At 47.2% G+C, this 16672-nt stretch overlaps 1 protein-coding gene across 2 annotated transcripts in view; it reads left to right on the plus strand.

The window, feature by feature from the left end:
• Positions 1–3763: 3763 nt before the first annotated feature.
• TMCC2 (transmembrane and coiled-coil domain family 2) overlaps positions 3764–16672 on the plus strand; it is a 44485-nt gene continuing 31576 nt past the window's right edge. Inside the window, exon 1 of one of the 2 annotated variants that reach the window (XM_005540579.4) lies at positions 3764–4574. In XM_005540579.4, coding sequence (XP_005540636.2) covers positions 4368–4574 — 207 coding nt within the window. In that variant the 5' untranslated portion in view covers positions 3764–4367. Of the gene's footprint in view, positions 4575–5435; positions 5889–16672 lie in introns of those variants that run through there. The other variant, XM_065540554.1, reaches the window with a different exon arrangement.

Raw genomic sequence — 16672 nt, forward strand, 5'->3', positions numbered from 1 at the left:
GTTTACTTAAACATATGGAATATGGCCAATAATATATGGAATAATATGAGAAAAGGTAATAATGTCAGAAATGCTGCTGAGTACATTTCAAGTAAAAAAATAGGATAAAATTTGGTTTAGGCTAAGAGTTTTCTCCAATCAGGAGTGATACAGAGCCTTCCTGGTCCTCCCTTCCTTTTACAATAGCCAATAAAAAGCCTGTACTTAGGTGGTGGGATTGTGACAATGTCAACAATCCAGGCAATCTTTCTAAGGATTATTTGCATAGTTTACTACTCCTAATCCAACAGAACTCAATTTCTTTTAAGGAGTGCATTGAGTGGAAGTGGTCATCTCCAACAAAAAGGGAAGAGAATTACATTAACAAAGGAGTATGTGCAATGATATTGGTATCAAAATTCAGTGACCAAAATTGTTATATCTAGTCCCTCTAGAGAGTACTTTTACCTTTGAATCACTCTACTCAGTATGTTAAACCTTAAAATAGCACACTGACAACCATTTATCCATTTGATGTTTAAATTTTTTTTAAGTATTGCTATGGAATAGGACAAAGAATTGCCTTGGATAATCTGCAAGCTTCTTACTATTGGCAAAAAGAGAAGCCTTTTATTTTTCAGACCTAACTGCTTTTACAAAAAGAAGGAAAACAAAACAAAACCCTACTCTACACTTTGTTGATCTTGGCACCTTATCCTCTATAATGAAAGCTTCCACCATTTATCAAACTAAATGAACTAGGTGTTGACAAGAGAGCAGGATTCCATAATTCTGCCCTTTATACTTCTTGTTTATATACTTATTGGTTTAGCAAATTTGATACTACCAGAGTGTTCCCTTTCATTAGTTTAACTGGGATTTCTGTTCACAAAAACCATTCAGCTTAGTGGGATAATTCTTTCTCATATGGCATACGGGGGGCTTGACCAAGTTAATTATTTTTGTTTCACTTAGGTTTACTGCACATATACCATGTGTCAAGCATTTTCACATGCATTATCTACCTTAATCCTCACAATAACCAGTGAAGATAGATAGTATTAGCCCCTGTTTATAGATGAGAAAACCGAGGGTGAAAGAGGTTAAGCTCACAAGAAGTAACCGAACTAGAATGCTTACATGAATTTTCTGACACCAAGACCAATATTCTTCCCACTAAATCATGCTATTTCCTTACAATTAACTAGGTGTGCCAAAATAGAATGGAAATGCTACTCCTACATAGAAAATATAATCACTCGCATTGTGTATCTGCAAACTTTTGTCTTATCTTGAATATCAAAACATAATTTGTGCCTATATTTTTCCAGAGAAACATAGAACGATAGAATAATCCAATGCTGTAAACAAAATTTCGACCAACCAAAGTACTTCCAAGTTCTGATTTTCTTAGGTGCTCAAGAATTTACGGCGGCTAATGAAAATTTGCCATTGGCTTCAAATTGGTGGTTATAGGTCACTCAGGTCTCTACACAGACTTCTCATCCAAACTTCTTTGGCAGTAGCATATTTATTCCATAATATGACACTCAGTGAAACTCAGAAATCAGTGGGACACATTTGAACTCCCGAAGATAGAAGCATTGGAGTGAAATGTGCAACGCTTTTGAAACTGGATGACATGTGTGGTCAAAGCTATGGCCCTTCACTCTTTGCTAGGCAATGTCCAAGTGCTTTACATATATTACCCAACATCCTGTATGGTAGGTACTGTCATTATCCCTACTTCCAAATAACCCAGAAACTGGAACATGAAGAGGTTAGATAACCTGTCCCACTCACATGGTTAGTGAAGAGCAGAGATAGGATTTGTCGCCAGTCTGGCCACAGAGCCTGAGCTCTTAACCATTATGCTATGCTGCCTCTCCAAAATGGAATGTAAAGTATTAGCTGATTTTATGAAACACACCACAGACTTTTTTGCTGACCTGAATCATACCTTGCAAATATGGCAAGTAGAAAATGTGGCTGTCATGCTGTATGTATATAATACAAAAACCAAACTTAAGACCAACTTTTATCTAGTATAGAAACAAGGCATAATTCAAAATTATAATGCTCTCTGCTTCCTTAAACGAGACCAAATCCCTTCCTTAAACCAAATCCCTTCACTTTCCTTTGGCTTCAAGTTAGGTCATGAACATGTGTCAATGCATGCTCACCATTTGCCGGCCACCACGTGCCCCTCAAGACTTGCTCAGGGTCTTTGGGGCCTCTGCACTTACCTGGACCAAGTCAGGCAGGGAGCAGTATATTCCTCTGCTTGAAACCTTGCACCATGGGAACCTGCCCCCTCCGGTTCTGTCTAGTCCTGCCCACGGTCTACGCTGGCATCCTGCCATCCCCTCACCATTGAAAATGCTAAATAAAGGCTTATAGCTTTGTGTTTCCACATTGTGCTTGATTCTTTGTGGTAGATGTGGGGGGTGGTTCTACATTCCCAGCCCATCCTAAATTCCTATCTTCTATAAGTGGAGCTGCCTAGTTTAGAAAGTAGCTGCTTGGCTGAAGTAAATTCTTAACAAATTAGTCTCTTCTAGGATACACATTAAAATGAGTGGTTGGAATGGGAAGAAGACAGAACAGAGTCAAAAAACTCCGACTAGTGAGACTGAAGTGAGGCTACAATGTCATGATGGGTGTGAAAGAGATGGGCAAACTGTAAAATCCTTTAGAGACCGTGTGGTCCCTTCACTGTCTAGGCCAGTGGTTCTCAAAGGGTAGCGTGTGTCAGAATTACCTGGAGGGCTTGTCAAAACACAGATTTCTTGGCTCACTACTTCTGATTCTGTAGGTCTGGCTGGTGGCCAAGAATTTGCATTTCTATCAAGTTCCCGGGTGATGCTGAAGCTGCTAGTCCAAGGACCACAATTTGGGAACCACTAGTTGCTGGATGAGTAAAATCCTTTGTGTCCACAGGAGGCATACAATAGACACTCAGATCGGGTTGTTATTATTACTACTCTCCATATCTTGGTAACCCCAACGTTTGCTCTCTTCTGCTTCCAGATTACTCAGCAGTTTGGCTGAGATTTATGCAAAGAGAGACAGCATTCCTTTTCTACACTTCTATATGTAGCAACCTCCTGCCATTAATACCCTTTCTTATTTAAAAGCTGCTTCGCAGTTTGTATGGAACTCTCACATACGTTATTGTGTTTTTATATGAAATTCTTCCCAATTTCTGAGCATAAATTATGCCAAGTAAAGTCTCATTAAGAAATATGCACTTAAAGCGGGGGACGGGGCGATGAGGAGTGAGGAGAGAACACCCCCTCCCCTTAGCATTTGCAGCTCTGAATGTAGGCATAGGTTTAACTCAGACCAAGTATCCTAGAGGGGATAGGTGTCTCCCTTATGGATAGAAGGTGCAAAGTTAGAGCCCCAAAAAGCAGTGATAATAAACATCCCTCTTGTGCCCCTTCTCGCCAAATAAAGCGAATGGGTGGAGGAAATCCCGGGCAAGCCCTCCTCGGCAGGGTCCCTCAAGCTGGCGCCGAAACTGCGACTCCCACGCCGGCTGTCCTGGCCCCTGCGCGGCAGCCCGCTCTCCGCAATGCAAAAACGCAGCAGCATCGCCCTGCAGCCCTCTCCTGGGGGATCGCACGGTGCAACCAACCCTAAAAACGTGGCCGCGCGACGCCCCCTCAGCCCCGCGGGCTTCCCATTGGCCGGTTGCCGCTGTCACTCCCTCTTAGCCTCGCCTTCCCGCTCCCGGGCGGAGGCAGCCGGGCGGGGTAGGTTGCGCGCTCGCCGCGGGCTCGGGCCGCGGCCGCGGCTTTGCAGCAGGCAGCGCGTCGGGCGGGGAGCGGGGCGCGCGGGCCGGGGAGGGGGCCGGGCGCGCTGCGGCCTCCGCCACCGGCCCATGCGGGGCAGGGGCTGGTTGCAGGGCCGGGAGCAGCAGCCGGCGCCGAGGGCGGCCGACTAGGACCTGCCCGGCCGGCTGCCCCGCGCCCCGCCTCGCCCCGCAGCCCGGCCGGCCGAGAGGGATGCGCTGTGCCGCCCAGCTCCTCTCCGTCCTCCCGGTGCCCTGAAGCAGAAAGTTTGGGGGCCAGGGGTTGTCTTCCTTCTCCCTCCTGCAATGACTGCCCAAGGACTCTTGCTGCCCAGCCTCGACTGTGACCTGTCTTCGCTCCCCAGGTCGAAATGAACTATTCCAAGCTGTAACCAAGGCTCCCCCTTCTCGTCCCTCCCTCACCCGCCTTTAAGAATTTTTTTTTTTTAATTCGAGAAATCGTGGTCTGCCATCTCCCCTCCTTGTTAATAATTTAGACCCCAGGCCTCATTTCTGAGTATAAGAGGGGGTGCGGTCTTCCCCAAGACGGCGCGCTGAAAGGACAGATTCCCCTTGCCGACCCACATACAACATGAAGAGGTGCAGATCGGACGAGCTGCAGCAACAACAGGGCGAAGAGGATGGAGCTGGGCTGGAAGATGCCGCTTCCCACCTGCCGGGCGCGGACCTCCGGCCTGGGGAGACCACGGGTGCTAACTCTGCTGGCGGGCCAACTTCAGACGCTGGCGCTGCCGCGGCGCCCAACCCAGGTCCCCGAAGCAAGCCTCCTGATTTAAAGGTGAGCAGACCATCCCCCGCCAAGCCCAACCCGCGACTTAGCTCTTGCCACTCCACGCAGAAGTGCTTTAACAGGATACAAGTGAGGGGGGAAGTTAGGCAAAGGTCAGAGAGGATGAGCGGATGCTTGGCTGGCACCCCAGGGGGGACGTCAGGTACCATTTGTGCCTCTGTCTTTCAGCTCCATTTCAGGCCTCTGTGTTTGTTCCCCATTATTCAGCAAACGCTTTAGTGACTCACCCATCCGAGATTGTTTGAATAATGTGTGAAGTGCTATTCGCAGACAAAGGGCTAAAATCCAAGATGCTAACCAAAAAGTGGACAGCAGGTGACCATTAGTTTTCCTTGCTGAGTAAGTCTCTACCCATTGGGATCTTTTTTTTTTTTTTTTCTCGTGAGACGGAGTCTCGTTCTGTCGCCCAGGCTGGAGTGCAGTGGCGCGATCCCGGCCCACTGCCACCTCCGCCTCCTGAGTTCAAGCGATTCTCCTGTCTCAGCCTCCCGAGTAGCTGGGATTACAGGCACGCGCCACCACGCCCGGCCAATTTTTGTATTTTTAGTAGAGACGGGGTTTCACGATGTTGGCCAGGCTGGTCTTGAACTGCCCTCAGGTGATCCACCCGCCTTGGTCTCCCAAAGTGCTGGGATTACAGGCGTGAGCCGGCCCCATCGGGATCTTTGAGCGCCTTCCTGGATGAAGCTCAGTTTGCCGGTCTGTGAACAGGGGGTGTGGATTTCCTGCCGTTAGGTGGAGCCAGAGGTTAAGATAGTGCTTGGAGATCTCTCTGCCTGCTGCTGAACCAACCCCCAGGGTGGAGAACTGACAGGTGGTGGAGCAGTGCTTGGGCTGGTTTGGGGCCTCAGTTCAAGTTGCATACATGCTGAGACGGCAGCTAGAACCAGAAGCCGAAAGAACTGTTCACATGGAGATGTTTATTTTCTGGCCTGAGGTTGCCGAGACAATTGGCGAGCTGTCTTGAATATATCTCTATCAATTAAAACAGCAGCTGAGATAAATAATGCACCTTTGCCGGAACTGCCACAGGGACTGCAGGCTCAGGCTTCTCAAGCCAGCTCACCGTCCGGCTGAGCGAGATGTCAGCCCAAGGAAGGAACTTAGATGCCTTGGAGATTGATGCCTCAGTTATTTTCTCCAGAGAAGGTGTGGGGTCTGGGCTAGGAGAACGGAAAGGACTCCGTTGCATTTAATAAAGCCTGTATCCTATGGCAGCAGCCACTAAGGAGCTCACCAGAATAAGCCAATGACATTCCTCATTTGGCCTGAGCGGCTCAGAGTCAGGAAGTCAGAGCGCAGGTGAGTGTGTGTGCTCTTACCTGTGTATGTTACCTGTCTGTGTGCCTTGGGGGGGAGTGAAAAGGGGGACGACTAGGTTATTGTTATGTGTATTTTTTAAATTTTGCAGTAATTATTCAAATCTGACCTCTGGTTCTGCCGCTGTCCTTTTCAGAGCTTCGTGGCTAGCCTTATGTCTAGAGGATCTCTGTGGGATAGGCTCTCTCTGCACAGGAAGCTTGAGCTTTTGCCAGACCCAGGGAGTCCTTGGTGTTTATCTCTGCCGTCACCTGCGAGTCCATCCCATGTGGTCAGGAGGTGTAGTTCCTGTTTTAAGTGAGATGGTGAGGGGAAAGGGGTCCCTTGAATGCTGTTGTAGGGAGGAGGCTAGCCTTCTGCTGCTGACTTCAGCCTCATTCTGAACCGGTCCAGCAAACCCTGATTCTTTGACCAGATGAGACCCTCAGCTGAGTCTGTCAGAGGCGGTCTTGGAAATTCCCCACTCTCCAACTCAGGACAGCAGTGGAAACTGCTTTCGCCATTTATTCCCCCAGTTGCCTTCATGAGGAAGATGGGTTGGTCATGGCATGGGGGCTGCAGTGTCTCTGTAGAGGGACGCCTTAAGGGATGCCTTAAGCTTGTTCGTTTCCACTCTCCTGTATCATCTTTCTTTTTTTTCTTTTTTGGCGATGCCCTCATTCTGGTCAGGGGCAGATGTAGTAACAACTTTACATTTGGTATTAACTGCCGAACTGCCCTCAACCAGAATTGGAATCAGTTGCAAGAAAAGAAGGTTCCCCCCACCCCGCCCCCGATAAAACATACCACTGAACCCAGCAATGTGGACCCAGTAAGGAGCAGAAAACCCAGCGGCAGCCTGCTTGTGGGAGCTCAGGGAAACAGCAGGGCTTTTCCTGTTTATCTCTGTCTGCTTCATCACAACATGTTTACTACCGGGTGCAAGGGACTTCCAACCAGATGTGACTTGGGGACTTTCACAGTTTGATTTGATGTGTGGTCTCAGGCAAATCACCCAACTTTTCTAAGCCTTTTTCTGGGGAAAGGGACTAAGAATATCGGAGTGTGTCCAAACTTGTTTATTTATTTATTTAGACACAGGATCTTGCTCTGTCACTCAGGCTAGAGTGCAGTGGCATGACCACGACTCACTGCAGTCTCAAACTCCCGGGCTCAAGTGATTCCCCAACCTCAGCCTCCCAGTAGCTGGGACTACAGGTGCATGCCACCATGCCTGGTTAATTTTAAATTTTTTTGTAGAGACATGGTCTTGCTATATTGCCTAGGCTGGTCTCGAACTCCTGGGCTCAAGCAATCCTCCCACCTCAGCCTCCCAAAAAGCTGGGATTACAGGTGTGAGCCCACCGTGCCCAGCCCCTCCAAACTTTCTGGAAAAGTTGTTTTCCAATACTGTTACAGTTTTCCAATGATAGAAAATTCCATTATTGGCTCTGGAACTGGGTAGAAGTTGACTGGTTTTAGATTTGTTGGTGGTACCACAGAAGGGTGTTTAATTTTTAATGCTCCCTACCTCATCCCTGTGTTCGGTCAAGGCAGATAAGCAGTCTGGTTTGCTTTTGTTTTCATTTTAAACTTTGGAGATGATAACTTTTGGTACCTTAGCCCCACTTCTATTTTGTCATGACAGCTCCAGGCACTGTGATGAATTAAGTGCATTGGAAGAAATCATCTTGGGGCAAACAAAAAAATAAGAGACTCTGTATAAAGCACCTCCATAGAGGTTGGGGAGGCAGGGGAAGAGGAGAGAATTTTTATCTTTGCCAAAGAGATCTGAATGGTGTTTAGTGACAGTCCGTGGTTTCAGGGGCTCCTATGGTCTCCCTCTGGTCCTTTAGCACTGTGGACCATCTTACTGTGCACTGTGAATTTCTGCTACAGTGCCCTGGGATCTGTGATTATAGGGTGGGAAGGGCCAGTGAAAAGTAGTAGTTAAATAGCAATTTTAAAACTGTAATTAAAAATAACCTAAAAATGGACACTGCCTCACAGGAGGCTCATGCAGGTACATTGAGGGCCTTCTCAACTGTTCCACACACCTGTGGGACCTTCGGGGAAAATCTCAGTAGACACTCCCACAACAGGAACGCAAAAATTCAGTCCCATTCTTCAGCCACTTGCAGCTTGAATTCCTGTTGAACCACTCGAGTTCATGTTTCGATTCATTTTTCCTTATCGCCCAGTCTTTTGCTGCTAACAGATTCCCGGCTTGTTGGGAGGAGATACTGGGGTTGCTAAGCCAGGAGATACTGGGGTTGCTAAGCCACAGAGAGTGCTGGCTGACCAAAAGTACACCAGAATTCTACAGCAAGAAAACCCAGTTCCGTTGCATATGGGAGGAGACGGGGAGCTTAGGGGAATACTGCAGACAGGGAACACACATTCCTGTTAAAAATACAGCATACGGGCCAGGAGCGGGGGTGGCTCATGCCAGTAATCCCAGCACTTTGGTAGACCGAGGTTGGTGGATCACTTGAGGCCAGGAGTTTGAGATCATCCTGGCCAACATGGTAAAATCCTGTCTCTACTAAAAATACAAAAATTAGCCAAGTGCAGTGGCACACACCTGTAGTCCCAGCTGCTTGGGAGGCTGAGGTGGGAGGATCGCCTGAGCCCAGGAGGTTGAGGCTGAGGCTGCAGTGAGCCGTGATCATGCCACTGCACTCCAGCCTAGGCTACAGAGCAAGACCCTATCTCAAAACAAAAGTAAAAACAAAAAAACATGTGAATGTGTGGTAGATACTTCTGAGGCCCAGGATGAGTGGCCAAGCTTAAGGGTGAGCTGGTTCTGTCCTGATATGTGATGGAAGCCCGAAGGCATGGGAGGAAGTTACCAACCTCCCCACCTCTCTCACCCCTTGTGCAGTGGGAAGAATTGACCCTTTCCTGAAAGGAGGTATCTGGGGATGCTGGCCCGTGCTTTCCGCCTGGACTTCCCCTAAGGTTCTCTTTCCTCTCACAAAAGCCCCTGTAAGTAATTTCCCCGGAGATTTCTGAGCAGTATTAATATCTTTCCCTGAAGAAAAAGGGGGAGCTCCAAATTCCATCATTCTCCTCCTGATTTGAAGCACTTTTGACTCAAGACTTATTTGGGTTCCAGCTCATGTTCTAGTCACACCATACACTGGTCTTCCTGCCTACTTAGTGAAGAGCAGGAAAAATAATTTGAAGCCAGATATCTGAGAGAAAGTCACAGCTGAGTCCTGTGTGGTTCTCCTTGCTGGCTCTCCGCCTTTCCTGGTGGTCACAGGCAGCTTCCTCCCGCTGTGAGTGGCCTGTGTTCCTTCAGTGCTCCCGCGGACAGCCCGCTAGAGAAGGGTTCATGCAGTCAGCAGATACTGACCACCTTCAGCAGGAAAGGTGCTGCTGAATTAAATTGTGAAACATGCTTATAAAAGTGCCTGAAAACGTGTGCAGTTTAAATAACAGAAGCAAAACAGACACCTCGTCTACCCAAGTCAAGAAAAAAAAAATTGACATTCCCGAGAAGCCCCTGCTTGTTTTCTATTTGTTTATTTATTATATATATTTTTTTTCAAGGCTCAGGGTTTTGATAAAATTTATAGGTCTCAGTTTCTCCTTTTTTTTTTTAAATGTTAGTCAAGCGAAGCAGTGGGAGTGGAGAGTTTCTTCATTTTTTAAATGAAGGAGAAGACAAACTACTTCATAAGAACGTGGGTGGGATGAAGATGTGTGCATTTCCTGGGGCTCTCCAGGAGCTTATGGTTGGGATGGCTCTCTGAGGGCCTGCTGCATCTTGAGGCCCCAGTAGATATGTTAAGGCTTGAAGATTCCTGCAATCTCAGGTGGGAGCCAGACGCCTGGGCTAAGTTTCATCAGAGGAGGTAGAATTGAGGTATGCCTAAAAACAAAGAAATGGGAAATTGGTTATTTGGCCTCACCTCCAGGTGAGCTTCTAGGTCAAATAGGATGAAATACTTGCAAGAAAACCATAGTGGAAATACACATAAGTTTAAGGGTGCTTAATGCATCATGCAGTGCAATCAGAAACTTATGGGGGTTTATCAGGAAAGTTGTTCTGCAAGAGGTGGCTTTAGAGCAAGATTTTTTTTTTTTTTTTTGAGATGGAGTCTCATTCTGTCTCGCTCAGGCTGGAGTGCAGTGGCGCAATATCGGCTCACTGCAGCCTCCGCCTCCTGGGTTCAAGCGATTCTCCTGTCTCAGCCTCCCAAGTAGCTGGGACTACAGGCATGCACCACCATATCCAGCTAATTTTGTATTTTGAGCAGAGATGGGGTTTCATCATGTTTGCCAGGCTGGTCTGAAACTCCTGACCTCAGGTGATACACTCTCTTTGGCCTCCCAAAGTGCTGGGATTATAAGCGTGAGGCACTGTGCACAGCCTAGGGCAGGATTTTAAAGAAGGGGTGGAACATTTATTACCAAACAAGAGAAGAGGGGCTTTCCAAATGGGGGGAGTGAGGTAGCAAGTGCTTTTGTAGGGTCTTTGCCCTGTTTGACTAGAATGGTCAGGAACAATGGAGGGTAGTGCAAATGCTGAAGTTATCTGTTTTGTCCCGCTTGTACCTTATGAGGCAGGCAGAGGGTTGGAAGGCCCAGGATTGCCCCATCCCCACCCCCTCCAACCTTCAGTAATATCCAGAGCAGCCCTGTATGTGGGCTCTGGGGGAACTGGTGACCGATGGGAAAGCATGTGGCAAACGAAGCTCCCTGTTCTCCTGCCACATATTGAGTTCTAGATTAATTCCCAGCTGCCCTAGTTGTTCTAGTGGGAACTGTCTGGCAGGCTCAGTATTTACAGAATGTGCTGCTTTTTGTGTATCTAATTGTGTCTTCACTGCCAATCCCATTAAGAATTTCCTTCAACAAGGAGTTGAAACATCTGATAGGACCTAAATTTTGGGTTGAAGTTTTAAAAGAGTATGGGGTTATCAGGAGCTGGGGAAAAGGGCTCAGGCAGCTTCTCAGTGGTGGTCTTAAAGGCCAACTCAAAACTCATTTCTGTTTTCATCTCTCCCTTAAGAAATGGCATCTGCCTTTGAAATCCCCGTAGACTACTAGCATGGTACATTTTTGGAATGAGGCCATAACTGGACAGGGTCCACCTTTGTCAGCCAAACACTGAAGTCTCTCTTCATGTAAGAAGTTAGAACAAAGCTGTTGGGGATAACAGGTATGTTTTGTGACTGTGCTAGAAAAACAGTTATTTGGCTGAGCGCAATGGCTCACGCCTGTAATCCCAGCACTTTGGGAGGCTGAGGCGGGGGGATCACGAGGTCAGCAGTTCGAGAGTAGCCTGGCCAGCATGGTGAAAACCCGTCTCTACTAAAAATACAAAAAATTAGCCAGGCATGGTGGTGTGCCCCTATAGTCCCAGCTGCTCGGGAGGCTAAGGCAGGAGATTTGCTTGAACCCAGCAGGCAGAGGTTGCAGTGAATTGAGATCACGCCATTGCACTCCAGCCTAGGTGACAGAGCAAGACTCTGTCTCAAAAAAAAAAAAAAAAAAAAAGAACAGTTATTTTCAAACCAAATGACTAAAGGCTTCCTTATGCCAGCCAGGTTAACTGAGTGATGTCCACCAGGGAAAACAAAGCTGGCTATAAGGACATGAGCCCCCCCACCCGAGCCCTCCCTAAGCCATTCTTGAAGACATCACACACATTCTGGCTCCTTGGCCTGTGTTCATCTCCTCCCAAGCCAACTCAATCTTGGCGGTTACTAAGATAATAGAGTGAGAAGAGGGTTTAAACTACAGCAGGAGAAATCTGAGTTAGACACAAGAAAAGGCTGTTGGAGCATTTGAAATATTTGTGAAAGGTTATGTCTTTGGAAAAGATAGCCATCTAAGGATTAAAATCACCTTTGTAAGATGGATTTGTAGAGACTTGGATAGTGGCTGCTCAGAAAATAAATGAACAAATGATTTACGTAGCAGTCTTACATGTTTGTGTTGAGGCCTCTGCCAGGTAATGTTAGGGACACAGATGTAGGTGCTGTAGCTCCTGCTGTCCAGTCACTCATATTGTCCTCAAAGGTTCCGTCCATCAGCAGGTGAGAAGTTGGATAACAGTTGGAGAGAGCACTGGAAGCGATGTCGCAAGGCAGTACACGATTAATTGCAAAATGAGTGGTGCAGATAATGAGCGCTTATGTGTTCAGAGCAGGGTGAAATCGCTGCAGACTGGTGTGATCAGAGAGGTCTTTATGGAGTGGCGAGGTGGTGAAGGATGGGTAGGATGCAAAGAGGCAGAGAGAGGGCACACCATGCTGGGAACTTTAATAAAAGTCTTCTATGTTGGTGTGTGCTGAATCAGTTCTGCCTAAAGACATGGTGGATGAGGTGACCTTTTCCCACTTGCTTTGGCTCCAGGCAGAATTCTCTAAGCAATAAAGGAGAAAGGAATCAAAATAAAATTGAGAATGGGGGAATTATTTGCCTGTGTGCCCATGAGTTGAGACTTTTTTTTTTTTAATGTCAGCTGTGAGGCTGAGAAAGAAAGAAATGATTCCAAAAAGCTTTCATCACTGGGTTTCCAATAGAAACTCCAAGTGGGCCTGAGCAGTTGCAGCTGCCTACTGTACACCACTGTGATCATCAGCACCAAACCTGGGGTAATGGTTCCGCTCCTGCTCCCGCCCAGGCTCCCCACCCAGAGCTTCTTAAGGGCAATTGGAGACTTCTTCAATCCACTTTGGATCCTGAGAGTAGAACTCTGTGGGTTTTTACAGTGATTAGTTCTCTAATGCTGGCCCTGTTTCCATAGAGACCCTATAAATAGAGGAACGTTGGCAACCTAGGCTGGCAAAGGCTCAGGGTGACCCAGTCACCCCACTGAACCCTCACAGCCAAACTGTTGGTAGGGCGGAAGGAGTTTCAAACCCAGGTAGGAGGAAGGGCTATGCAGTCAGCTGCCAGGTGGGAAAATTAGCTATAGATTAGTGTGACTTTAAGCTTTCCTGGGATTTGTTGAGAACACGGGGACCTGTAAAAATTAGAAACCACTTTTGGTCATTTTTAACCAGATGGTGCCAATGACACTGTACCCCGAGACATTTTAGTTTTGGATTTATGCAGCTGTGTTTGCAGATTTTGGAGCAAACTTCCCCTTTGGGGGACCCACACCCAGGGAGAAAGACGGATGAAGCCCAACTGTTCAGAAACCACAGCCTTCTCAGGAAGGATCTTTCAGAAGCCATCTAGTCCTCCCTTTCTTCCTGAAAGGACAATGTCACCCAAGGAGATGGGGTCCTTCCTGCCCTTTCAGATAGTTCCAAGGGAGGGACAGCCAACTCCCCTCACTTCCTTCCTCAGGGCAACTCACCCTGGGAGGCTCTCCTTTCTGACTACCTTCTGGCCAATTCTGGGGACGGCACTTCTTGCTTCGGTCTTATGGATCATGAAAGCCCTGTTTGTGTCCCACCTCTCAGCTCTCTACTACATGGCTTCATTTGGCCACCAGAATGGTTTCTGGCAGCCAGGGAAAAGCAAAAGTCAATGTGGAAAAGCAAGTGACATTTTAGGAGCTGGAACCTGTTAGTCAGAGCAGGTGGTGCTTTCTGCTGCGTTGGCGGCTAAGTTCCCTTAAGCTAGTCACCATGGTTTTCCTCACTTCTGAAACTTGTAGCTGGTTATGTGTATGTGCTGAGTTTTTTTTTTTTTTTTAAACACTTACTGTGTTATGTCAAAACTCCTTAACCATCTCCTCCCTGACACCCACATAAAGAAGCGGCCCAGCCCATGCGTCACTTTGCTGTTCCCGCCTCGCACCTTATAAGTGAGGAAAAACCCCTTCATTTGGAGCAATCTCCTCTCTCCGCACATTGTTCTTTAACTTCTTTTTTGTTCTTTCCCTCCTGCCTGCCACAGACTTTGATAGACTCCTTGGTCTGCTGGGGCAAAGGTCCTGGGGTCTCCTGGTCACTTTCCTTAGGTTTCCTTTACCCACAGGACAGCTCAGGAAGATGGGAAGTAAAGACTTTATAGTTGAGGGTCTTGTCCTATAACATGGGATGGGCAGATCACGACTGCAGTTCAGGGGACCTAACAACCCTTGACCCAGGCATTTTTGTTTTGCTCCTGCCTTTGATACTGTTCTGGGACGCATGCAAATACCCTACCTACTTTAGTCTTGAAATCAGTGTATGGGGCCGGGTGTAGTGGCTCATGCCTGTTATCTCAGCACTTTGAGAGGCCGAGGTGGGCGGATCACCTGAGGTCAGGAGTTTGAGACCAGCCTGGCCAACATGGTGAAACCCTATCTCTACTAAAAACACAAAAATTAGCCAGGTGTGGTGGCACACACCTGTAATCCCAGCTCCTCAGGAGGCTGAGGCAGGAGAAGTGCTTGAACCTGGAAGGTGGAGGTTGCAGTGAGCCAAGGTCATACCATTGCATTCCAGCCTGGGCAACAGAGCGAGACTCTGTCTCAAAAAAAAAAAAAAGAAAAGAAAAGAAAAGAAAAAAAAAAAAGAAATCAGTGTATGGGCCCATGAAGGTAAATTCAATTAGAAGTTGGGGGTTTCTCTCTGTGGCTTGGATGAGCCACTTAGCTATGCTGTGCTTCCATTTCTTCATCTGCAAAATAGACTGATGCTATGATGTCTCACATTTCTAGCTCCTGAGATTAGGCTAGTGTCAGATTATGACAGTATAAATCAGAATGCACTTTGCAAAATGCTGTTGTATAAATTTTAAAAGCAAATTGACCAAAGATTTTAGGCTCCAAGGCAATATGGCAGACATTAGTGGCTGCCATAGCTCTCCTTGGCACCTCCACTGGCCTCCCAGGGATAGGGGAGAAGAAATGCCTCAGAACTCTAGGACCTCTGCTGAAGTCTTTAGAAGGGAAACTCTTTCTGCCTGAGTGGATCCTCAGTGTTGGAGAAGCCAGTTTCGGAATGGGGGGAGAAGAGGAAGAGACCTGGAATAGAATGCTAGAAAGACAATTTGTATTATGGAATGTGACGATTTGGCAGAGGCAGCTGGGCAAATGCCAGAGCCAGCTGGCCCCATCACAGTACCTGGAGGGAGGTCTCGCATCAGCTTGGGCCTAGGGAAGAGGGAGGTGTCCTGGCGTGTCCCTGTTCTGGACACTGCAGGATCTGGCCCGTTCCAAGTCCATGGCAGAGTTGACATCTTGGTTCTTCCCAGCACAGATTCAGGTGAGCCTTGTGATCCTGCCTCAAGCTGGCCCCCAGGGGATGGTAACTCCTGTGGGAAAACCTGGCATTGTGTAACTTAGCATCTCGAGGGCCGCCCCAGAATTCAGTTCTTGAGAGGGAATCGTGGTATCCTTAATTTCCTCATCTCTAAAAGGAGATGTTCCAGTTGTTGGTTTTGTTACTATTTAGGAAAACCAGATAGGATAATGCAGGATACAAAGCTTCTTTAAAATGAAAAACCATTAGTTCGTGATGAGTTGTGATGATGTAATTTATCTGGTCTGTAAAATGGGTGATGTAAGGGCCTCACCTACTTTGAAGATTCTGGGGATGCTCAAATGAGGTGAAAAATGAAAATCCTAATATTTTACACAAATACGTAATGGTGTGGTTATTTGTATCCAGCTGTAAGTGCAGCCATCTGCACAAACTCAAGGCTGAGTTGTAAAGTAACCTAAGAGTGGGGTCAGCTCATTCAGAGGATGTCAGGTTGCTTTTTCTTGGTTTCTATATGGTCTAGATTTTCTGCTCTGTAAGGTTGTTTCTAGGGGAAAAAAAAGAAAATCCAGTCTGTGTAATTTTTTGGAACATTTTTTAAATGATTGAGGCTGCCTGGTAAGATTGTAGGTTGTTCATCACAGGAAATCCTGCTATGGCTCATTGAGTCCCACATGGCTGGGTCCTGAGTTTTCCTCTAAGGAGCTGCAGAATGTGAGGTGTCTCCTGGTCCTCCAAGTCTCACCCCTCCTCCCACTGGCTCCAAAGCTCTCATAGAGGGCTCAGCCTGGCCAGATAAGCCGTCCCCTGACAGAAGCAGCTGTCTGGAATTATCCCACAGTTGCTCGCCCTGGCAGGCCATCCAGCTGCCCCTCTGGGAACAGTCTTGCTGGAGGAGCAGCTGGAAAATCTCAGCGACAGGGCTGAGAGGAAAGGCTGTGGCCAGGGCAGCACTGGGTTGCAGGGCCTCTTTGGGTCTAAGGGGAAAGACACTCATTTGGATAGCTTGTTCCGATGTGTATGCTGAAGAATTGGTCACATTACTGACTATGTCACAAGGTTTGCTCATAGAAGTAAAGTTTATTTCATTGCCAACCGCATCAGGAATGAGATTGGCTGCAAATAACAGAAAATCATACTAGAGTTGTGTAGACAAAGATGGGTTTATTTCATGCAACAAGAATTCCAGGATAGATGTTCACAACTGGTTTGGTGGCTCCATAGACTTTCAAGTTCCCAGGACTGTCCCTTGGGCTCCACCATCTGTGTGCAGGCCCTCATCAGGTTGCAGAATGGCCACTGCATCTCCGGGCACTGCATTCCCATTCCAGATGGGAAGATGTGGAAAGGACCAGTGCCTTTATCAGGAAAGCAAAAGTGTTCCCAGAAACTCACCTTGCTTTTTGTTGGCCCAAACTGTCATGTGGCTACTCCTAGCTGCAAGGGAGTCTGATGAAGCAGGAATTTTTAGCAAAGTGATTTAAGTCCTTGCAGTTTGATTGGTAAGAAAGAAAGAGAAATAGATATTGGGTAGGCAATTAGCAGTGTCTGCTACAACAGTGTAACCTGATTGTATGACCCTGATTTTCCTGGGCGAATGTTGGAATTGGGCATCTTTGGAAATCA

This window comes from Macaca fascicularis, chromosome 1 (genome assembly GCF_037993035.2).
Source record: "Macaca fascicularis isolate 582-1 chromosome 1, T2T-MFA8v1.1".
Lineage (NCBI taxonomy): Eukaryota > Metazoa > Chordata > Mammalia > Primates > Cercopithecidae > Macaca > Macaca fascicularis.